The sequence below is a fragment of the Dreissena polymorpha genome, chromosome 10 (genome assembly GCF_020536995.1).
Source record: "Dreissena polymorpha isolate Duluth1 chromosome 10, UMN_Dpol_1.0, whole genome shotgun sequence".
NCBI classification, from domain to species: Eukaryota; Metazoa; Mollusca; class Bivalvia; order Myida; family Dreissenidae; genus Dreissena; species Dreissena polymorpha.
In genome coordinates this window covers 33,396,116-33,419,907 of record NC_068364.1, presented here as the reverse complement: position 1 = coordinate 33,419,907, position 23,792 = coordinate 33,396,116, and the positions used below count along the sequence as shown (strand labels likewise).

General features: G+C 36.9%; 2 protein-coding genes across 4 annotated transcripts in view; one reads left to right on the top strand and one right to left on the bottom strand.

Moving 5' to 3' along the window:
* LOC127847191 (uncharacterized) overlaps positions 1 to 23,792 on the top strand; it is a 214,989-nt gene that overhangs the window by 93,623 nt on the left and 97,574 nt on the right. For both annotated transcript variants that reach the window (XM_052378915.1, XM_052378914.1), the window contains exons 28-30: positions 5,055 to 5,279; positions 7,631 to 7,725; positions 21,516 to 21,602. In XM_052378915.1, coding sequence (XP_052234875.1) covers positions 5,055 to 5,279; positions 7,631 to 7,725; positions 21,516 to 21,602 — 407 coding nt within the window. The remainder of the gene's footprint in view (positions 1 to 5,054; positions 5,280 to 7,630; positions 7,726 to 21,515; positions 21,603 to 23,792) is intronic.
* LOC127847211 (tripartite motif-containing protein 66-like) lies at positions 8,090 to 11,359 on the bottom strand. Of its 2 annotated transcripts, XM_052378964.1 has the most exons (3): positions 10,862 to 11,347; positions 9,466 to 10,447; positions 8,090 to 9,255 (listed from the first exon to the last, which is right to left on the bottom strand). In XM_052378964.1, the coding sequence occupies exons 2-3, from the start codon at positions 9,911 to 9,913 to the stop codon at positions 8,903 to 8,905; spliced, it is 801 nt and encodes a 266-aa protein (XP_052234924.1). In that variant the 5' UTR covers positions 9,914 to 10,447; positions 10,862 to 11,347; the 3' UTR covers positions 8,090 to 8,902. The 2 variants fall into 2 exon arrangements, with proteins under 2 accessions (XP_052234924.1, XP_052234923.1); XM_052378963.1 differs by lacking the exon at positions 8,090 to 9,255 and having other exon boundaries at positions 9,819 to 10,447; positions 10,862 to 11,359.

Below are 23,792 nucleotides of genomic sequence, written 5' to 3'. Positions count from 1 at the left end.
AAACTGGGCTTAATTCATGTGCGTAAAGTGTCGTCCCAGATTAGCCTGTGCAGTCCGCACAGGCTTATCAGGGATGACACTTTCTGCTTATATGGTATTTTTAGTTTCAAGGAAGTCCCTCCTTACTGAAAATCAAGTTTAGTCGGAAAGTGTTGCCCTGATTAGCCTGTGCGGACTGCACAGGCTAAACTGGGACGACACTTTACGCACATGCATTATGACCAGCTTTCACAAAACAAGACACATATGATGTGTCATCTAGCAGAAATGTTAGTTTATTGTCCACTTTTGTCTTTACTTGTGATGGTAAACATGTGCTTGTTGTTTAAAACTCTGTGATTTTCAAAGAGCTGTTCAAAGGCTATGAATCTGGAATGGAATACAAATATATGATGAATATATAAGAAATTGTGAAGTTATTAAATTGGACTATTAAAAGAGTATGTTACAGATAGAACATGAATATGTTTTTTATGAAGAAGCTAATAGAAGCAAGGGATTTTTGGGTCACATTTATAATGGATAATATAAGTTTCGTTCCCAACATGAGTCCTTTAATTTCCATTTGAAGGTGTGGCGTCTCATTGTGTTAAAAAGAGCTCTTTGTTGGGTTTTCAAATGTGTTGAAATAAGAGGTTTTTGTTTTGTTTTCAAATGTGTTGAAATAAGAGGTCTTTGTTTTGTTTTAAAATGTGTTGAAATAAGAGGATTTTATTTGGTTTTTAAATGTGTTGAAATAAAAGGTTTATGTTTTGTTTTTGCTTTCTTATTTGTTTAAGTAATAGGTCTTAGATTGGCTTTCCAATTTGTTGCAATAAAAGGTCTTCAGTGTAGAAATAATTATTGTTGAAGTTGTAATGGGAATTGTCATTATTGGTTGTTTTTCAGAGCATTATGTTTGTATGCAGTTTTATTTATAATTCTGTAAGATAATATAAATGTTCCAACGTTTAGGTAAATTAATTCATTCCCTATACAGCCTCGTTCTGGGTCGATTTGGCTTAATGCATGGGCATAAAGGTCATCCCAGTTCTGGGTCGATTTGGCTTAATGCATGGGCGTAAAGGTCATCCCAGTTTAGGCTAATTCCCTATACAGCCTCGTTCTGGGTTGATTTGGCTTAATGCATGGGCATAAAGGTCATCCCAGTTTAGGCTTAATGCATGGGCATAAAGGTCATCCCAGTTTAGGCTAATTCCCTATACAGCCTTGTTCTGGGTCGATTTGGCTTAATGCATGGGCGTAAAAGTCATCCCAGGTTAGGCTAATTCCCTATACAACCTCGTTCTGGGTCGATTTGGCTTAATGCATGAACGTAAAGGTCATCCTAGTTTAGGCTATTTTATCTGCGCAGGCTTATGAGTAACACTCTGTTTATGTGAAATTTTTCATTTCACGAAGTATCTTTTAAACATAAATCCAATAAAGGCAGGATTTGCTTGTGCTTGCCTGTGGGAACTTCACAGGCTACTCTGGGATGACACTTCATGCACATTAATTAACCTTTACCCCTTAGATACAATTTTTGACGCATTTGTAGTCAATTAGAAAGTTGTATTTAATTAAAGACTTTTCTTACTATATTCAAGTTTTAAAGGCTTCATTTGCAACCCTTAGATACTGATGAGCAGCAAACAGCATAAAACGTTGCCCCGTGTTCACAAATCAGTTTTTGCAATCAAAAATCGATTTTGCTTGTCATTGAAAATGGATTTCCATTGTAGTTGATAGGCAAAAATGAAAATCGATGTCAGTTGAAATCGATTTTCGGTCGCAAAAATGTTTTGTGAACACGAGGCCTTAACAGACTGAGAGTTGCAAAAGCCATTTCAACTTTTCTTCTGAGTGGGAAAGTGTGAAGGCCAGTTTTCCCAGAAAGAAGCTAAATCTAACTGTTATTAAAATTATTTGTTGTTCAAACAGTTTATTATCATGGAAGAATAATTTTATAAGGAGGGAATAAGTTTAGTCAGTGAATGAAGATGTACAAGGGGCAAAACACTTCAGAAAATAAGAGCATTTAATAACTGTAGGCAAAGGCCACTTTAAATGTCAAAGCAACTGAAATGTTAGGAATAGAAGTATTAACCAGTCTGTATTAATGTTGAACTGGTCTCGATGTACTTGCTTGTAACATGTTCTTTCTTGTAAATGATTAAATTAAAATAAGATGATCAAAATCTGTATCATCCAGTCTGCAATGGTAAATTGCTAGCAGCCTTTGCTTTACAATGGTCAAATTTGAGCCCAATTCGCCCTGCGATGGTCAAATTTCAGACCAGTTTGCTTTGACATGTCAAAATTTAGCCGTATCAACTCTGCCTGGTAAATTGTGGGTCCAATGTCCCTAAGATGGTCAATTTTGAGCCCAGTTTTAGCCCAATTTTTCCTGCAGTGGTCAAATTTGAGCTCAGTGTGCTTGGAGTTGTCCAAATTTAGCCTTATCAACTCTGCCTGGGTCCAGTTTTCCAACAATGGTCAATTTTGAGCCATGTTTGCTGTGCCTTGTCAATGTTTGCCTAGTTTGCATTGATTGGCAATTTTAAGTTAAAATCGCTCTGCCTAATCAATTTTTAGCAAAGTTTGCTCTTTCTAGTTACTTTTGATCACAGTTCGTTCAGCATGGTTAAGTTTCAGCACAGTTTACTCTGTAATGGTCGATATTTTAGCCCAGTTTTCTCTACCTGTTTAATTTTGAGTCCTGTTTGCTCTACAGCGGTCAACTATTTTCCCAGTTTGCCATGCTTTTGTCAATGTGAGCCAAGTTTGCTCTGGAGTTGTCATTTAAATCCCATTTTTCCCAGTATTGATCAATTTGGAGCCAGCCCTGTTTGCCCTAAAATAGTCATTTTATTTTTTATTCCATTTTGTTACTTGCAGTTGTACAGTTTGAGCCCATATTTTTATTCTATGTGTATTCTGTATAGGCAATATTTTATTATGCCCCCCTTCGAAGAATAGGGGGTATATTGCTTTGCACATGTCGGTCTGTTGGTTGGTCTGTAGGTCTGTCGGTCCGTCCACCAGGTGGTTTCCGGATGATAACTCAAGAACGCTTGGGCCTAGGATCATGAAACTTCATAGGTACCTTAATCATGACTCGCAGATGACCCCCATTGATTTTGAGGACACTAGGTCAAAGGTCAAGGTCACGGTGACCTGAAATAGTAAAATGGTTTCAGGATGATAACTCAAGAACGCTTAGGCCTAGGATCATGAAACTTAATAGGTAGATTGATCATGACTCGCAGATGACCTATATTGATTTTCAGGTCACTATGTCAAAGGTCAAGGTCACAGTGACCTGAAATAGTAAAATGGTTTCCGGATGATAATTCAAGAATGCTTAGGCCTAGGATCATGAAACTTGATAGGTAGATTGATCATGACTCGCAGATGACCCCTATTGATTTTCAGGTCACTAGGTCAAAGGTCAAGGTCACAGTGACCCGAAATAGTAAAATGGTTTCCGGATGATTACTCAAGAATGCTTAGGCCTAGGATAATGAAACTTCGTTGGTAGATTGATAATGGTGGGCAGATGACCCCTATTGATTTTCAGGTCACTAGGTCAAAGGTCAAGGTCACGGTGACCCGAAAGAGTAAAATGGTTTCCGGATGATAACTCAAGAACGCTTATGCCTAGGATCATTAAACTTCATAGGTACATTGATCATGACTTGCAGATGACCCCTATTGATTTTCAGGTCACAAGGTCAAGGTCACGGTGACCTGAAATAGTAAAATGGTTTACAGATGATAACTCAAGAACGCTTATGCCTAGGATCATGAAACTTGTTTGGTAGATTGATCATGACTCGAAGTTGACCCCTATCGATTTTCAGGTCACTATATCAAAGGTCAAGGTCACGGTGACCTGAAATAGTAAAATGGTTTCAGAATGATAACTCAAGAACGCTAATGGCTACGATCTCAAAACTTTAAAGGTACATTGATCATGACTTGCAGATGACCTCTATTGATTTTGAGGTCACTAGGTCAAAGGTCAAGGTCATGGTGACCCGAAATAGTAAAATGGTTTCCGGATGATAACTCAAGAACGCTTATGCCTGGGATCATGAAACTTCATAGGTACATTGATCATGACTCGCAGATAACCCCTAGTGATTTTGAGGTCACTAGGTCAAAGGTCAAGTTCAAGGTGACCCGAAATAGCAAAATGGTTTCCGGATGATTACTCATGAACGCTTATTCCTAGGATCATGAAACTTTATAGATAGATTGATAATGACTTGCATATGACTCCTATTGAATTTCAGGTCACTAGGTCAAAGGTCAAGGTCACGGTCACCCGAAATAGTAAAATGGCTTCGGATGGTAACTCAAGAACGCTTATGGCTAGGATCATGAAACTTCATAGGAACATTGATCATGACTGGCAGATGATCCCTATTGATTTTCAGGTCACTAGGTCATAGGTCAAGGTCACAGTGACAAAAACATATTCACACAATGGCTGTCACTACAACGGAGAGCCCATATGGGGGGCATGCATATTTTACAAACAGCCCTTGTTTATTTTATATGCTTTTCAGTAACAAAATAAGATGTTTGGCTTGCTGCTCTTTACTGCACATTTTGACCATTCTCTGTGAAAATAGGGTTTAATGCCAGCACGGGCTTATCTGGGACAACACTTTACGCACAAACTTGATTTTTGCTAAGAAAAGGCTTTCTTTTAATGAAAAATATCATGGACAAAAGTGCCGTCCCTGATAAGCCTGTGAGGGACCCGGCCCCATTCCTAAAGTGATGAAAAAACTCACAGGTTAATTGAGCCTCACCATTTAGATATATGACTCATTTGTAGTCCTAGAGAAATTAAAATTTAATTAAAGACCTTTCTTCCTAGATTTAAGTTTTTAATGCTTAATTTCTAACCCTAAGATACTGATGAGCTTCAAACAGCATAAAACATGAACAGACTGCGAGTTACTTGCAGGCTGTTTTGGTTTTTTGATGTTTGCGCATAGTCCTTTTCACTTTGCTTCTGAGTTAAAAAGTGTAAAATAGCTCTTTTTTTGTTGTTTCAGGTGAGTCAGTGAATACTTCACCAACTTCCAATCAATCACCTGAGTCCACTGAAAACTCACAAAAGCTCGTGTTCTTTGACTCGGAAAACCTCCTGCAGGTGTACCCGTCTGAAGTAGGGGTCGCAATAAGGTCCCTGGAGTCGCACCTGCCCAAGGGACCGATAGAGATGAGGCTGCTACAGGAAAGGGATCTCCTGAAGAAGGAGCCAATCATAGCACCCGATGGTAATTGTCCTCATTACTTTAGTTTAAACCTATTTATTATACCCCCACAAACGAAGTTTAGGGGAGTATATATAGGAGTGAGCTTGTCTGTCTGTCAGTCGGTCCGTATTAAGTGTCCATTCTCTAATTCAAGTTTTTTTCATCCGATCTCCACCAAACTTGGTCAGATGTTGTATCTAGATAATGTCTAGGTCAAGTTCGAATATGGGTCATGCCAGGTCAAAAACAAGGTCACGGGGTCGCTTAGTGCGTTTAAAACATTTAGCATGATGTCCGCTCTCTAATTCAAGTAGTTTTCATCCGAGCTTCACCAAACTTGTTCAGAAGTCTTATCTAGTTGATGTCTAGGCCAAGTTTGAATATGGGTCATGCCGGGTCAAAAACTAGGTCACAGTGACAGTTTCCTGAGCCTAGAGCCAGTACTTAGTGTCTTGGAGGGAGATCTAAAGAACGCTCCCACAGTGGGGATCAAACCTGTGACCTTTAGGTTGCTGGGTTGACACCATATCCATTACACCACGGCGACCTCAGTACTTTAATTGTGATTGCAATTGCCAGATGGTAATTTTGAAGCCCCTAGTGATTTGTCAAGGTGTTTTTAACCAGGTTTTCCGAAGGAAAAAACTGGTTATTAGATTGGCGAATGCGGGCGGGCTGGCTGGCTGGCGGGCTGGCTGGCTGGCTGGCGGGCTGGCGGGCTGGCGGAACAAGCTTGTCCGAGCCATAACTATGTCGTTCATCGTCAGATTTTAAAATCATTTGGCACATTTGTTCACCATCATTGGACGGTGTGTCGCGCGAAATAATTATGTCGATATCTCCAAGGTCAAGGTCACACTTTGAGTTCAAAGGTCAAAAATGGCCATAAATGAGCTTGTCCTGGCCATAACTATGTCATTCATTGTGAGATTTTAAAATCATTTGGCACATTTGTTCACCATCATGGGACGGTGTGTCCCACGAAAGAATCACGTCAATATCTCCAATGTCAAGGTCGCCACGACTAAAAATAGATAAAAAAAAAAAAAAAAAAACTTACAAAGGGGGTTAATTTTTTTTGGTCATTTCAAAAGTTCAGTTTGAGTTTTCTCCCTTTATCAGATTTTTTTTTCACAATGAAAACCTGGTTTTGTGACAATTTTGTCCCTTGTTTTTCTTGTCTTTGTGAAGCGGCTTTTGCCCCTCAATTTGTGAAAAAATGAGTCGCCACCTTGTTTAAATTGTGAAAAATTACTTGCAATCTTTTCAAAATTGTTAAAAAAATGAGTCACAAAGTTTTTATAAATGTGAAGATTTAGAGTCCTAAACTTGTAAATTTGTGGATGATTTGAGCCGCAAATTTCTCTTATTTGAGGAGAAAAAAAACGGCTATTTTTTAAGATAAAAATGCTCTGTTTAATCGTGATTGCTACAGGAACCTTGTGCAAAAGACTTATCTGGTACAGTCTTTGTTTCCATTAAATACTTACACTTATAGGTGACATATTCATTCCTGTTCACCTTGGATTGTAAACATCACCATTTTGTCATATGATAATTGCCAGCACATTGTTTGTGTGTTCTTTTGTGTATCATACAGTAAAATCATTTGAAGTCATCAACATTTTGTGGTTTAAAATGTTGATTTCTGATGTAAAAAGAAGACTAATTTGCATTTGTCAATTTCCAATGTGTTTTTAGTTAAATTTGTGGATCGGTGTACCAATGTAATCAACCGAAATTAATGTTCCACAAATAATAATGATTTTGCAGTTTTTAAATTGCTTAACACAGGACACATCCAAAGTGCCATTGTATAATATTCAGGGGTATTCCTGCTATTTAAAAAGGCAGTAAAATGGACCCGATCTCAAAGAAAACAGCCCCGATCCTTATTGGAAATTCTAAACAAAAATGTTTATAGAAAGAAGTGTCTAATGATTATTATATCTAAAAAGAATTCATAAACATCTAACAAAGTGTATAACTATAATTAATATGATTTTGTTCTTGTAATGTATATTATTATGCTGAGTTATATTAACGAAGTTTTTTTCCCAAATCTGTGGACTTTTAGCGTGAAATGCATTTTTTTCGAAAAAAATGGCCGGAAAATGTTAAGATGTGTAAATATTTATTGATAAAAAAAATCCAATTTGTTCCATTTTGCCAATTAAAACCTCAAAATTTTCCATTCAATCGCTTAAAAAAAATCCCAGACTCTGTTTTCAAAAATGGCTTGGAAAACCCCTGATTTTGCAGACTAGTTAAAATATGATTTGCATTTCTGAGAGCATTTATGGAATATCATATAGCTGGATAATATCTAAAATCGTTATGAAATAACAGACGATTGTTTCGTTACATTCTAGGTTACATTCCAAACTCTGTAATCCGGAAGAAGTTCAAACTAGAGAAAGCAACTCCAAGATGGACGGAGAAGGAGAAGCCATTCGAGCTAAAACCGGTTTGTGTGATTTGTTCATACCGGTTTGCTTAATTGGTTAAACCAGTTTGTGTGATTGGTAACACCTGTTTGTTTGATTGTTTAAACCTGTTTGTGTGATTGGTCATTACGGTTTGTGTGGTTTAATACCTGTTTGTTTGATATGTTAAACCGGTTCGTGTGATTGGTCTTAACTGATTTTGTAATTGGTTAAACTGGTTTGTGTGATTGGTTAAACTGGTTTGTGTGATATTTGTTATACCATTTTTGTGTGATTATTTATACAGGTTTGTGTGATTGGCCTTGTTTTCCCCTGTACTATTGAATAATTTGAGCTATGCCCTGGGAAAGTGGTGTCTCTTCTTAACAAAAACCAGTGTAGGCGGAAAGTGAATAATCATTTAATGTACAAGTAACATTTCCAACTAATTGTAATATTTTATTTAATTTAAGTTTCTTCTAAGACAGAAGTTTTGTATTATGATTACTGAAATAGGCTATCAGAGGCACAGGTACCAAATAGAAAAACTTTAATTGAGAAAGAAAACATGAATGATCAAACATATTTTTCTCAAAAAAATTGCTAACGGAAAATTCAACATATTGATCAGATATATACATGATATAATAGGATAATTCAACATATTGATCAGATATATACATGATATAATAGGATAATTCAACATATTGATCAGATATATACATGATATAATAGGATAATTCAACATATTGATCAGATATATACATGATATAATAGGATAATTCAACATATTGATCAGATATATACATGATACAATAGGATAATTCAACATATTGATCAGATATATACATGATACAATAGGATAATTCAACATATTGATCAGATATATATACATGATATAATATTAATACATCTCAATAATTTCTTAACATAATACACATGAAACCGTATATTAATTATAAGATTTTTTTACATGGCAAATCTCACATGAAGCGAGACAAAAGAACAAATCATCATCACCATAGATAGTTGTCATACATTGTACTATCTTAGGATCATTAAACATTTCATTTAAAAATAAATTTCATTAAAAGTAACAAATATATGTTCATTTCTTGACATAGATATAAAGTGGTTAAACTTAATGCGTCATTCATAGAAAAATTTGAAATTACATTCATAACAGCGTTTATAGAAATGTTTGTTCCACTAGAAGCGCTATTTCAATTTCATAACAATGATTTTATTGCTATCTTGCATCCCCACGATGATCTGGTGACTGTTGGAGTTGTAACAGACAGACACTGGTAAGCTCAGTCCCTCTTTCTGTGAAGCTAGAGTGGCCAGTTTCGTTCTCCCCTCACGATCCATCTGAATGACAGTATAGGATTGGAATCCAACGACAGTGACTTGCCCTATAGGTGTGACATGTAAACCAGTTGGCTTATTCAGTTCAGGGTCAGTGTACGTTGATAGCAGGGTGCCATCTGTGGCCAGTGTGAGCAGCTTGTGCTGGTTGTAGTTGGTGACATAGATCCTGTCACCAGTAGGACTCACTGCACACCTCGAAACTACAAATCATAGAGCATGTTATGTATTAACACATGATTATGAAAGACATTAACACTTAAAAAAAATCTCCTCAAAGTTCATTATAGTTTAAAATATCCACAGTAGCGATTATATTGTATGTTTAAATATTTACATATATACTAGTATACATATGTTTTTACAATATGTTCCATATGTTCAATATTCAACAATATTTTCAATACTTTTACCTCTATTTTTATCTGATTTGTCCTCATAAAGCATTTTCACAAGTGCCCCAGTCAATGTGTAGTAGTAGAGAGCTTGGCCAGAGGTGATATACAATGCTCCCTTATGGTGGGCAATGCCGAGAGCAGGTAACTGTAACTTCCTCCCTTTCACCAGCTGCCCATTGCTCACAGACATAAACTGCACACCGGTATTACCAAGAGTCACAGCCACCTCACTGGATGTTATTGGGCAAATGTCATATGGATTATCAGCCACATCACAATGACTGGACACATTGTAATTCTGATCCAACAGTTTTATTTTCTTATTGCAGAAATCTGCAACGATGACATGACCACTAGGCAGGCTGCAAATGCCGCTGATAGAGCAAGTCTGACTTGTGTCACTTGATATTTTCACATTATATTTGGACTTTCTCTCCACTGTCAACACCTGGTTTGGATTCATCTTGAGTGTGAGAATCTTTCCAAGACTGGGCTGTTTGGTCAGGTACTGGTCAAGTCAATGTTTGCCTTGAATATTATGGAACTCTGAACCTTGACTGAGTTCTCCTTTAGATATGACTCGGACTCGAGTATCTTGTCCAAGCATTTCCTGCTGGCTATGAACTCAATGTCCTTCTTGCTCTTATCACATAGGCCCTGTACAGCCTCACTGAGTTGTTGCAGTTCATCCTTCAGTCGGCTGCAGTTGTCAACATCTTTTTTGAGAGAGGTTTGCAGTGTAGACCTTATTGTATCTAGTTCTTTCAAAGTTGAATTTTCTAGTCCATCCAAATCAGCATTTAATTTCTTACGCACCTCTCTGATTTCTTGCAGTTTTTCGCTGTATGATCCCTCCACGAAATGAATGCTGGCCTCTTGTGATCTCTTAAACTTATTTAGATCAGCAAGAATGATTTGAATTTTGTTTGACAACTGCTGAATATCCACTGACGGATTTTTTGCTGATTCAGAAATTAGAGCCACATTCTTACATTGTCTGAAAAAGCAACATAAATCCTAACTATACATTATCAAATTGACATAAAAAATATCTCGGTGAAATTCAAACAATTGGTCGAATTGATTATATTTCAACAAAGGTTTTAATAATTAGTTTGAGTCTAATTTAGTCTTAAGAAGTCTACTACCAGTTTAAAACCCTTATGAAATAAAAATTTTACACTACAAAAAAAACATATTTTGTGATTTAGATGTCTGGAAAAAAATGTCTTCTAATATAAAATATTTAATAATTGTTTAATAACAAATCTTAAAATGATTTAAACAAGTAAACTACGCGTATGAAACTGCTTCTTGATTTTGATATTGTATTGATACAAGTTTTATCCACCTACTTTTTACAAATGTGGTCACCTTCAACTTCCTATAAGTGTGTAATAGTGTCACTTACCTGTGATTCACTAAAAGACAATCAGAGCAGCACAGCTGACTGTGGTCCTGGCAGAACATTTTCAGTGTCTCGCTGTTGTGAACATCACATTTCAGTAGCAAATCCTCGGTTGTCTTTGTTAAAGGCCATTTATTTGATTCTCCTCTTCCATATGTTACATGGTTGACAAACATTTGATCGTGGTGATAAAGGCATGTTTGACAGAAACACTTCAAACATGTTTCACAAAAGAAATCAGCACATAGTTCGATATTTTTACTTTCGCAAGCAACACAAGAATAGTCCTTCACATAGTCTGAACTGTCATTAACTGAATCTACAGAAGTTGCCATTTTCAATAGATATTGTGGACTGACCTCTGATTGAAAAGTTGTGTCTTCACTATAAGTTTTACTATTTATATGAAATACGACGATGTTATAAAAAATCTAAATGTGTTGCATGAAGGCACACACAGTTTTAAATTAGTATAATAATGTACCTTACTTATAACTGGTTATTGCTGAATTTTATTGCCCTGTTAAGCAGATCCACTTAAAAACACAATGAAGTACAAAGTCCATAAAAAATAACAATAAGATATTGTTTATAGAGTGTTTAACACTTTTCAGAGGACAGGGTAATTACCGTTTTCTCAAAATGGGTGACAATTTTTAGCTCACCAGAGCGCAACGTGCTCATGGTGAGCTATTGTGATCGCCTTTTGTCCGTCATGCGTCGTGCGTTGTGCGTCGTGCGTCGTGCGTCATCAACATTTACCTTGTTAACACTCTAGAGGCCACATTTATTGTCCAATCTTCATGAAACTTACTCAGAATATGTGTCCCAATAATATCTTGGACGAGTTCGAAAATGGTTCCGGTTGATTGAAAAACATGGCCGCCAGGGGGCGTGGCAGTTTTATATATAGCAAACCTTATTAACACTCTAGAAGTCACATTTATTGTCTAATCTTCATGAAACTTTGTCAGAACATGTGTCCTAATAAATTTCTTGGACGAGTTTGAAAATGGTTCCGGTTGGTAAAAAAACATGGCCGCCAGGGGGCGTGGCAGTTTTCCTTATATGACTATAGTAAAACTTTGTTAACACTCTAGAAGTCACATTTTTAGTCCAATCTTCATGAAACTTTGTCAGAGCATGTGTGCCAATAATATCTTGGACGAGTTTGAAAATGGTTCCGGTTGGTTGAAAAATATGTCCGCCAGGGGGCGTGGCAGTTTTCCTAATATGGCTATAGTAAAACCTTGTTAACACTCTAGTAGTCACATTTTTAGTCCAATCTTCATGCAACTTGGTCAAAACATGTGACCCAATAATATCTTGGACGAGTTCGAAAATGGTTCCAGTTGAATGAAAAACATGGCCCCTATGGGGCGGGGCAGTTTTCCTTATATGGCTTTACTGTATGGTAAAACCTTGTTAACTCTCTAGAAGTCACATTTGTGGTCCAATGCTCATGAAACTTGGGTCAGAATATTTGAACAAATAATATCTGGGCTAAGTTCAAAAATGGTTGAGATCAGTAAAAAAAACATGGCCGCAAGGGGGCGTGGCATTTTTCTTTAAATGGCTATTTACTACAAAACCTTGTTAACACTCTAGAAGTCACATTTATTATCCAATCTTTATGAAACTTGATCTGAACATTTGTTCTAACAATAGCTTGAGTGAGTTTGAAAATGGTTATGGTTTGTTGAAAAACATGGCCGCCAGGGGGGGGGGCAGTTGTCCTTATATGGCTTTAGTGAAAACTTGTTGACACTATATTAGCCACATTTATTGGCCAATCTTCATGAAACTTGGTCAGAACATTTGTCCCAATGAAATTTTGCCAGAGATTGAAGCTGGGTCAAATGCGCTCAAAAACTAGGTCACAAGTTCAAATATAAAAAAACATGTTAAAAGTCACTTTTTGGTCCAAAATAATCTTCATGAATCAGCTTGCATTTTTTTCAGAATAGTCTAGTTCCTTTGGCTTTCAGGTGAGCGCCTTAGGGCCTGATGGCCCTCTTGTTATACATATAAATATAAATATAGAAATTAATATACTAGACATCCCTAATTTCGGAAACAAATTGATCCAATTTAGAAGGATGGGAGAGTCCACTAGGCATAAATGGGTTAAAGTAATACCACTCAGCTGGCAATGTGCCAAATATAAAGAGGGATATCACAAAATATATTGTTCCTTACCAAGAATAGAGTGTACAATTGTTTTGACCACTTAGCCTTTTCACTGGAGAAACAATAGTTTCACTCAATTGACATTGTTTCAAAACCAATCCTGTGTCCATATACTTGTCAAATCAGCAGATGCAGTATGAGTATTTTGTTTACGCTATACTACAAAAATAGATAGTCAATTAAAATATCTGTTATTGTAAATGAATAAACATTTTGATGATTGGACATTTTCTAGTTTACACAGTTTTGGTATTTTTCAAAAATATAAAAATCCATGAATTCATTCTGGCTTACTGGTCGGAAATTATTCACAAATGCTCCCAAGATTTTATTAATTTTTTAAAACTTACAATGGTCGAGTAAGGTCAAATTCTACACCAATAACGTTTTCTTAGACACAGTCCTTGTATTCAAAGCAGTTTGCTTTCATGTATTGACGTGTTTTTACATCGACAAAATTGAAAATAATTGTTTCAGATTTGCAAACGTTCAAAGTTGTAAAATTTGCAAGAAACAGTAATACTGAACATTTACCATGCTCTTAAATATCCATTATTTGCATCTTTTGGCGATTTTAAAAACCTTAACATTATAAAGCATTATAAACGCGAAACGATTGATTAATTTGGAGAGTTCTCTTGTTATCGTTATATTTTGTGACATTACCACGATTGCTTATATAAAGTATAAAATACAGCCCTGTTACTTTTTTATGCTCCCCCAAAATTTATTTTGGGGAGAGCATATAGTAGCCACTTTGTCTGTCCGTCTGTGTGTACATGTGTCCGTTTGTGCACAATTTTTGGCTGGACTATTGCTCAGCAACTAATGACCGGAATTCAATAAACTTTGAGGGAAGCTTCACTACCAAGAGGAGATGTGCATATTATCAGCGGGTTCTGGTCGGATGATTTTTCACAGAGTTATGGCCCTTTGAAATTTTCCATTAACTGTACATATTGTTCAATTCTTGTCCGGGCTATTTCTCAGCAACTAATGACCGGAATTCAATGAAACTTTATGGGAAGCTTCACTACCAAGAGGAGATGTGCATATTATCAGCGGGTTCTGGTCCGATGATTTTTCACAGAGTTATGGCCCTTTGAAATTTTCCATTAACTGTACATATAGCTCAATTCTTGTCCGGGCTATTTCTCAGCAACTAATGACTGGAATTCAATGAAACTTTATGGGAAGCTTGACTACCAAGAGGAGATGTGCATGCTATCAGAGGGTTCTGGTCGGATGATTTTTCTCAGAGTTATGGCCCTTTGAAATTTTCTATAAAAAAATTCTTGTCCCCCCCAACTACTGTGCCCTCAAGACGTTTCCTTTTATCTCAATATATTGTGCAATATTGTGACAAAAAACAACTTTGGGGAGCATCACCCATCTTTGACGGTTTCTAGTTTCTTTTTAGCTCACCTGATTGCTCAGGTGAGCTTTAAGGATCAGTCTTTGTCCGTCGTTCGTCCGTCCGTCATCCGTCTGTCGACATTTGGTTTGTAAACACTCTAGAGGCCACATCTCTTGTCCGATCTTCATGAAAAATGGTCGTAACATTGGTCCCAGTGATATCTTGATTGAGTTCGAAACTGGGTCATGCTAGGTCAAAAACTCGATCACTAGATCAAAAAAAAGAAAAACCTTGTAAACACTGTAGAAATCACATTCATGCCCAATCTTCATGTTTCTTTGTCAAAATGTTTGTCTTAATGATATGTTGGTTGAGTTTAAAAGTTATGGTCCGTTGAAAAACATGGCCACCAGTGAGCGGGGCAGTTTTCCTTATTTGGCTATAGAGAAACCTTGTAAACATTCTAGAAGCCACAATTTTTGCCCAATCATCATGACACTTGGTCAACACATTGGTTTTATTGATATCTCTGACAACTTCGAAAATGGTCCAGATCGGTGAAAAAACATGGCCACCATGGGGACGGAGCAGTTTTCCGTATATTTTTATCGTAAAAAACGCTTGTGAACAGTCAAGAAGTCACATTTTTGCATAATCATCATGAAACTTGGTCAAAACATTGGTTTTATTAATATCTCGGACGAGTTCGAAAATGGTCCTGATTGGTGAAAAAACATGGCCGCCAGTGGGCGGGGCAGTTTTCTGTATATGTATTTAGTGAAAACATGTGAACACTCTAGAAGTCACATTTTTGGCCCATTTTTCAAGAAATTTGGTTAGAACATTTGTTTCCTAGATAAGAGAGTTGAGTTCAAAAATGGTTCCGTTCCGTTGAAAAACATGGCTGCCAGGGGGGTGGCTTTTTTTCTCTATATTTATATAGTAAGAAAAGCTTGTGAACACTCTGGAAGTCACATTTTTAGCCCAATCATCATGAAACTTGTTGAAAGCATTGGTTTTATTAACCAGGTTTTGAAAAAAAAGTTATTAGATTGGCGAATGTCGGCGGGCGGGCGGAATTGCGTGCGGACGGAACAAGCTTGTCCGGGCCATAACTTTGTGGTTCATTGTCAGATTTTAAAATCATTTGACACATTTGTTCACCATCATTAGACAGTGTGTCGCACAAAAGAATTACGTCGATATCTTAAAGGTCAAGGTCACAATTTGAGTATGAAGGTACAAAATGGCCATAAATGAGCTTGTCTGGGCCAAAACTTTGTCGTTAATTGTCAGATTTTAAAATCATTTGGCACATTTGTTCACCATCATTAGACGGTGTGTCGCGCGAAAGAATTATGTCAATATATCCAAGGTCAAGGTCACAATTTGAGTTTGAAGGTCAAAAATGGCCATAAATGAGCTTGTCCGGGCCATTACTTTGTAATTCATTGTGAGATTTTAAAATCATGAGGCACATTTGTTTACCATCATTAGACGGTGTGTGGCGCGAAAGAATCATGTCGATAACCCATGGTCAAGGTCACAATTTGAGTTTGAAGGTCAAAAAGGGCCATAAATGAGCTTGTCTGGACCATTACTATGTCATTCATTGTGACATTTTACAATGATTTGACACATTTGTTAACCATTATTGGACGGTGTGTCGCGCAAATGAATTATGTAAATATCTCCAAGGTCAAGGTCGCCACAACTTTAAATAGATTTTGAAACAACTATGTAACTATGAACAATCAGTAACAATGCACATTTTGATTTTGAGTTGTCTCTCTTTATCAGACTGTTTATGCCCCCGGTAGTGTGGCATATACCAGTTGAACTGTCCGTCAGTATGTCAGTATATCAGTATGTCAGTCTGTCCGTCCCTCCGAAAAAACACTTTAACGTTGGCCATAACTTTTGCATTATTGAAGATAGAAACTTGATATTTGGCATGCATGTGTATCTCATGAAGCTGCATATTTTGAGTGGTAGATGTTCAAGGTCAAGGTCATCCTTCAAGGTCAAAGGTCAAAACAAAACAAAATTATATTTCTGACGAACACATCTCTTTTTATGCCCCCCTTTGAAGAAGAGGGGGTATATTGCTTTGCTTATGTCGGTCTGTCTGTCTGTCTGTCTGTCTGTCGGTCGGTCGGTCGGTCCACCAGGTGGTTGTCAGACGATAACTCAAGAACGCTTGGGCCTAGGATCATGACACTTCATAAGTCTATTGATCATGGCTCGCAGATGACCCCTATTGATTTTGAGGTCACTAGGTCAAAGGTCAAGGTCACAGGTGAAGGTCACAGTTACTGGAAATAGGCATTTTAAGGATTTAGCATGGTTCAAACAAGGGAAACAACTACCATTTATGCATGTTCTTTTGTGTTACAGTATTTGCCTCCCTTGTAATATATTTAAATTTTACCAAATGTAAGGCTAACTGCATTTTTGTAATGCATTGTATCTACCACCACCACCACCACCACCGTTGTTCACAGTGACAAAAAACGTATTCACACAATGGCTGCGACTACAACTTATAGTCCATATAGGGGGGCATGCATGTTTTACAAACAGTCCTTGTTTTTCTAATTGAAATCAAGGTCAAGTGTACACAAGGGGTTAACAATACACATTTGGAATTGTCTCACTTTATCAGACTTTTTTCAACTGAAAACCTGGTTTTGTGACAATTTTGTCACTTGTTTAGATCTCAGATTAGTTCGAAAATGGTCCCGATCGGTCAAAAAACATGGCCGCCAGGGGGGGGGGGCAGTTTTCCTTATATGACTGTAGAGAAACCTTGTGAACACTCTAGAAGTCACATTTGTTGCCTAATAATGGTGAAATTTAGTTAAGACATTGGTTTTATTAATCTCAAACAGGTTGGAAAATGGCTCTGCTTGGTGAAAAAAACACGCTTTTTAGCTCATCTGATTTCTCAGGTAAGGTTTAAAGGGGCCTTTTCACAGATTTTGGCATATTTTGAAGTTTGTCATTAAATGCTTTATATTGATAAATGTTAACATTCAATTTTAAAAGCTCCAGTAAAAAATAAAAAATAAAATTTAAAAAAGGAAAAAAAAGTAGCCCGCCACAGGGCTCGAACCAGTGACCCTCGGAATCCTGAAGTAAAAACGCATTAGCCAACTGAGCTATCCTGCCAAGCATACATAAAATGCGTATTTTATACGTTATATAAGTAATCTTCGTAGTTTCACAAATTTAAACGACAACAACAGAACTCTCCAAATAATTCAATCGTTTTGCGTTGCAACGCTTTATAAATTTTATATTTTTAAATTGTCAAAAGATGCATATAATGACTATATTAGACAATGGCAAATGTTCAGTAATACTATTTCCTCACAAATATTATAACTAAACCGAAAATTTGCGAATCTGAAACAACTTTTTTCAATTTTGTCAATTTACCAAACCGTGAAAAGATCCCTTTAAGGTTCAGTCTTTGTCCGTCGTCCGTCCGTCCACATTTGGTTTGTAAACACTAGCATTCACATTTCTCAAGCATTTTTTATTAAAGTTTCTGATTAGCTATATGGCCACAAGATCTAAGTCGAGTTTGATAATGAGCATAATCGCATAATAAATGTGTGTGTGTGCATGTTTGTGTGTGTTTGTTTTTTTAGGGTATCTGGCCTATCTTATGTTGACATTTATGGTACATTATTACAAATTGCTCCCAGTGTTTAGGATATCTGAACTATCTTCTGTTGACATTTATTGTACATTATTACAAATTGCTTGCAGTGTTTTCAATAGCTTGTTTGGTAAGGTTGTCAATTTTCTTCAATAAAAATTAATAGTTTGATTTGTTTTTCATTCTGTGTTCTTAACGTATCTCCTTTTTGTGATTACATAAGATTTGTACGAACCTTTCCTCGGTGTTTTACATTTAATAAGCCTGTCAAAAGGCAGCATGTAGATAGAGACAATACGAGATTGATGCCTTTCACTTTCTTTTTTCCATCTGTCCATTCATCTATTAACTATAACTGTTCTTAATGAACTCAGAAGCTTTAGAAGCTGTATTTTTATGTCCCCCAGTCTGTACTGGTTTGTTGATTTGTGTCAAACTTTAACATTTGCCATAACTTTTGCAATATTGAAGATAGCAACTTGATATTTGGCATGCATGTGTATCTGGCGTGGAGCTGCACATTTTGAGTGGTAAAAGGTCAAGGTCATCCTTGAAGGTCAAAGGTCAAATATATGGGGGACATAGTGTTTCACAAACACAGCTTGTTCACCTAATACTTGAGTATTTTAAAAGAATGATTTTCTTGATGCAAATCAAAGTAATAATCGTATCTGGCTCAAACACTTGATCACTAGGTCATATGTTTGACAAAGATTGAATAAACCCACTCCTCTCAGGTGAGCAAACTAGGGCCATCTTGGCCCTCTTGTTTTCTTTTATTTCTGGATCTATTAAGTTCCAATGTTTACATTATCAATTTAAGGCATTAAATGGCAAACTTCAATATATGCCAAAATCTGTGCAAAGGTCCCTTTAAAGTTGGAATATCAATTAAGATACTATTATATAATGACGGCACTACATCAAGAATTTTGAACCTCAGCCCTAATTTTAGGTTGTATGTTTGCCTTAAGGCTGCAATCACAAACATGAATATATGTGATCTTTTGCAGTTACAGTAGGCTTGATTGTTCTTGTATACATCATAAATAAAGTTGAAAATGTGATCTAAGATTTCAAAATAAGTATTATGAGCTCTTATTGAATGCTTGCTACCTTGTATTGTATTCTCACAGTCATGCTCTGCAAAAACAGTGCTTAATGCTCATGCAGTATAATTGATGTCTGCAGTAATAAATCTGCAGACACTGAACATGAAAATAAGCAGTTTAAACAGACGAACACAATGGCGAACTTTCAGAAGTTAGAAAAAATGAAAGTGAAACTACAAGCAAAAGGAAAGTAATTATGAAAAGTAGTTCCAAGATTATTCGATTTTGTCTGTTGAATTATTTGAAAATGAAAATAAATAATATGTGTGAAAAATTTGTTAACTGAAAAGATGGGATGAAATATAATTAAGGAATGTAATTGCACTATAAGAATTTATGACCACTATCTGAGCATGCGCGTATGTATCATTTATGATGAAAAAATGTTTGTATATTTATTTCATTTAGATCGTTATGTGCAAGGAATACGTTTAGATTTTTTTGGAAAATCCGTGGTAGATGCCGATCTGCCTGTGCTTGCAAGTTTGAGGTGAACTTTGTCTGTGTTTTCCGACACTAAATTTGAGCCTATGCAAACTGAAAAGACTAATCTAGAATTAAATTGTTGGCACATGCATTAATTCTTTCAGTGCTGGAACCAAATTTTGAAGGCCTTTGCAAACAGTTTGGATCCAGATGAGACGCCACAAAACTTGGCGTCTCATCAGGATCCAAACTGTTTGCTATTCTGATAGTATTCTTTGAAAGAAATTTGAAGAAAATGCTAATTTTAGAAATTCAGCAGACGACATTTTTGCAGACGGCACATTTCCCAGCATGCAAAGGGTTAAACCCTGTTTTTCCTGAGTGTCTTTTCTTTTTTTTCATTGTGTGAAGTCACAAATTGACGCTGTTGTTGGATCAGAAATGTATGGATATTTTTTATAATGTCGGCAATGAGACTGTGAACGTGAACATTTGTTGAACATTGATTTTTGGGGTGAGAGGTGCTACGAAAATGATATAAATCCATTGAAAATTTGTGAAAGATGAATTATATTGGTTGCATAGGTTTAGAAGGTCTTTGTTGTGGTTAAGGGCCTGCAATTTTTTTTTCAAATTAAAGAATTTCCAAAAAAATATTTTGTTTTCATATGATGTTTTACTCCCTTCTTTTCTTATTATTCAGGCCAACATTTTCCTTCCTTCTCCTAGTGTTTATCTTTATGCTCTTATACTACAGTTTTAACCCTTTCCCACTTAGAAGCAATATGAAAATGGCAATGTGTAAACAGCATACAACCAGAACAGTCTGCAAATAACTCACAGTCTGTTCAGGTTTTATGCTGTTTGCTGTTCATCGTTATCTAAGGGTTGAAAATGAATCCTTTAAAACTTGAATTTAGTAATAAAAGTCTTTAATTTAACTTAATTTCCTGGGACTACACATGTGTCAAAATACACACCTAAGTGGTAAAGGGTTAAACTTTGTGAGAAAATGAGACGCTCTCTTGAAAAACCTGTCTTAATGTATGAGCGTAAAGTGTCGTCCCAGATTAGCCTGTGCTGTCAACATGGGCTAATCAGGGGTCTTAATGTATGAGCGTTAAGTGTCGTCCCAGATTAGCCTGTGCTGTCAACATGGGCTAATCAGGGGTCTTAATGTATGAGCGTTAAGTGTCGTCCCAGATTAGCCTGTGCTGTCAACATGGGCTAATCAGGGGTCTTAATGTATGAGCATTAAGTGTCGTCCCAGATTAGCCTGTGCTGTCAACATGGGCTAATCAGGGGTCTTAATGTATGAGCGTTAAGTGTTGTCCCAGATTAGCCTGTGCTGTCAACATGGGCTAATCAGGGGTCTTAATGTATGAGCGTTAAGTGTCGTCCCAGATTAGCCTGTGCTGTCAACATGGGCTAATCAGGGGTCTTAATGTATGAGTGTTAAGTGTCGTCCCAGATAAGCCTGTGCTGTCAACATGGGCTAATCAGGGACCACACTTTCCCCTGGACTGGATTTTTGGTTTAGTAGAGACTTCTTTTAAAGGAAAGATTCCAATTTATTGGAAATTGTTGGCCCTGATTGCACAGTCTTATCTGGGTCGCCACTTTGCCTAACACACAGAATGAGGCTCTACATTGGCCTATGATGTTTGTTATAGGTGCCCAATTGTCCTATGATGTTTGTTATAGGTGCCCAATTGTCCTATGATGTTTGTTATAGGTGCCCCTTCATTGTCCTATGATGTTTGTTATATGTGCCCCTTCATTGTCCTATGATGTTTGGTATAGGTGCCCCTTCATTGTCCTGTGATATGTGTTATAGGTGCCCCTTCATTGTCGTATGATGTTTGTTATAGGTGCCCCTTTATTGTCCTATGATGTTTGTTATAGGTGCCCAAGGTGAACCCCTCCCACATGCCTTCCTGGTGGGGATATGATGATGGGAAAGAAACAACCAAGGACACAATCACGCCAGTGGTAAGTGACACTTATTTGTTGTTGTTGTTTTTGTAAGGGTAGAAAATTAAAAAGTTGAGCGTGAAAGTCTTCAGCAGCCCTTGCAATAACTTTCAGATCCAGCAGATTATTTTCCATCTTGATATAGGACCGGTAAAAGGAAATTTTCCCAATTAACGAAAAATTACAATTTTTAAAATTGCCTTCTGAAAAAATCCCAAAAGGCTTGGTATCAAACTTTAGGTAAAAGATCACTTTAAAATACTACAAAATACTCTCACATTTAACAAGTAAAATCTTTTCAAACATTGAAGGGTACCCATTTCCGGGTCACAAAATGGGACGATACTCCGTCCCCGCCCCCTGGGGCCTCGGCCACACCGCCTGTGGCCCTCTCCCCTGCCCAGGGGTCAGTGCCATCCCGAATGTCATCGATATCCCTGGAGATAGAGTCGCCAGTGAAAAAATACATCGTTGCAAAGAGCAAGACCACTAGTCCGAATTTGCTCTCAGGAAAACTGGTCCCGTCTATGTCTAAAACTAAAAGCGAGGTTGTCGCAAAAAAACGCCAGGAGGACAACGGGGTTGACAGCGTGAAAAAGATGGCGAAAGCGAATAAGTTGAGCTTGAGAAAGCAGAAGGTATCAGTGTGGTTGTCTGGCTGGGTTTTTTCATGAAGTAATCTTGTGATTTGAGTTTTGACCACTAACACACATGCGCTTGGATGAGTTTCAGATTAACACTCTAACCATACATGCCAGAATTTTTCAGGTCCAAATCAGGACTTTCCATAACAAATTGTCGTGACTTTTACCAAAAAGCGGGACACCTAAAACGATCAATCATTCCACCTTTTCTTTAGTCAAATCAATAGTCAGTTTATTACTTACAAAAACTCTAAATTTCTGCCCGATATTGACGATAAATGTGTGTTCAGAATTTCGTGAACACAAACGCTCACCATTTTCCGGAAGTAAACACACTCAATAAACTGAAATGAGGGGTATCCCTGTATGCCTCGATTTGACATCCAATTGGTACAGGTATATCCACTTGCACATATGTAAATCGCGTGTCACGATGTCAGCGCATCGAGAACTGTTCTTATTCAACCAATCGTAAATTAACTCTAAATTTAGATTGATGCAATATGTACAAACTATTTTCTGAAAATCAGTTGAAAATGAAAGGTAATTTGTGAGAAACATAAATATGTATTGATCAGAATTCAATGTGTTTAATGTACAAAATCGGTGTTTTGACAGGATTTATAACCTTAGGTTGTATAATACACAGGATAATAGTATCATTGGACTTGATTGGACCATAAAATACAAATGAAGGTGGCGTTAATTTCTGTATGATACATCTTTCGATAGCAATAAGCGACCCATATCATAAAAACACCATCGAGTAGTAGAAGTGGGTTGTTAATTTGGGGTAATAAAGGGATTAGCGATTATCCAAAAAGAGCTCGAAAAGCGAATTTTATTGGAAAATTATAGACCTTACATTGTTTTGAACGAATGTCGGGACAAATCGTCTCATATCGGGATGCCGGGACAAAGAGCCCAAAAGCAGGACTGTCCCGCCAAGATCGGGACGTTTGGCATGTATTCTTTCTAACAAATGTTAGTTTTGGTAGTTTGGGAGTTTGAACTCTTTCAGTACTGGAACCGAATTGTGAAGGCCTTTGCAAACAGTTTGAATCCAGATGAGAGGACACAAAATGTGGCATCTCATCAAGATCAAAACTGTTTGCTATTCTTTGAAAAAAAATCGAAGAAAATGCTAATTTTACAAATTCAGCAGACAACATTTTACCAAACGACAAATTTCCCAGCATGCAAAGGGTTAACAAATTTTGTGTTTTTGCGACGCAGTTGGAGTTTCAGAATGGCTCTAACAAATGTTTTTTTTTTGGCAATTTTGCGGGAGTTTTACGAATCTTTTTGTTTTGCAGCGCAGTTGACGTATATCCGTGGCATAAAACTGAGAATCCCTCCCCCAAAAATGTTGTTGAAATTGTACATGCACATAAAAAAGACTGCTTGAATGCAGAATCCCAAACCATACAGTGGAAGTCTATTTTTAAAAGCGTTTTCCTGAACTTGCCAAAATAGTGCATTTTTCTTGGTTTTGCTCTTTTATTGTAAAGTGATGCTTTTGATTTGAAGTGTTTTTCTAACATTTGTGTTATAATATCGAGGG

Bases quoted from the DNA above. Each gene is read 5' to 3' on its own strand.
- LOC127847211 (XM_052378963.1), bottom strand. From the start codon at position 11,193: ATGGCAACTTCTGTAGATTCAGTTAATGACAGTTCAGACTATGTGAAG. The intron at 10,448-10,861 runs GTAAGTGACACT...TTGCTTTTTCAG, and splicing joins TGTCTTTTAGTGAATCACAG to ACAATGTAAGAATGTGGCTC.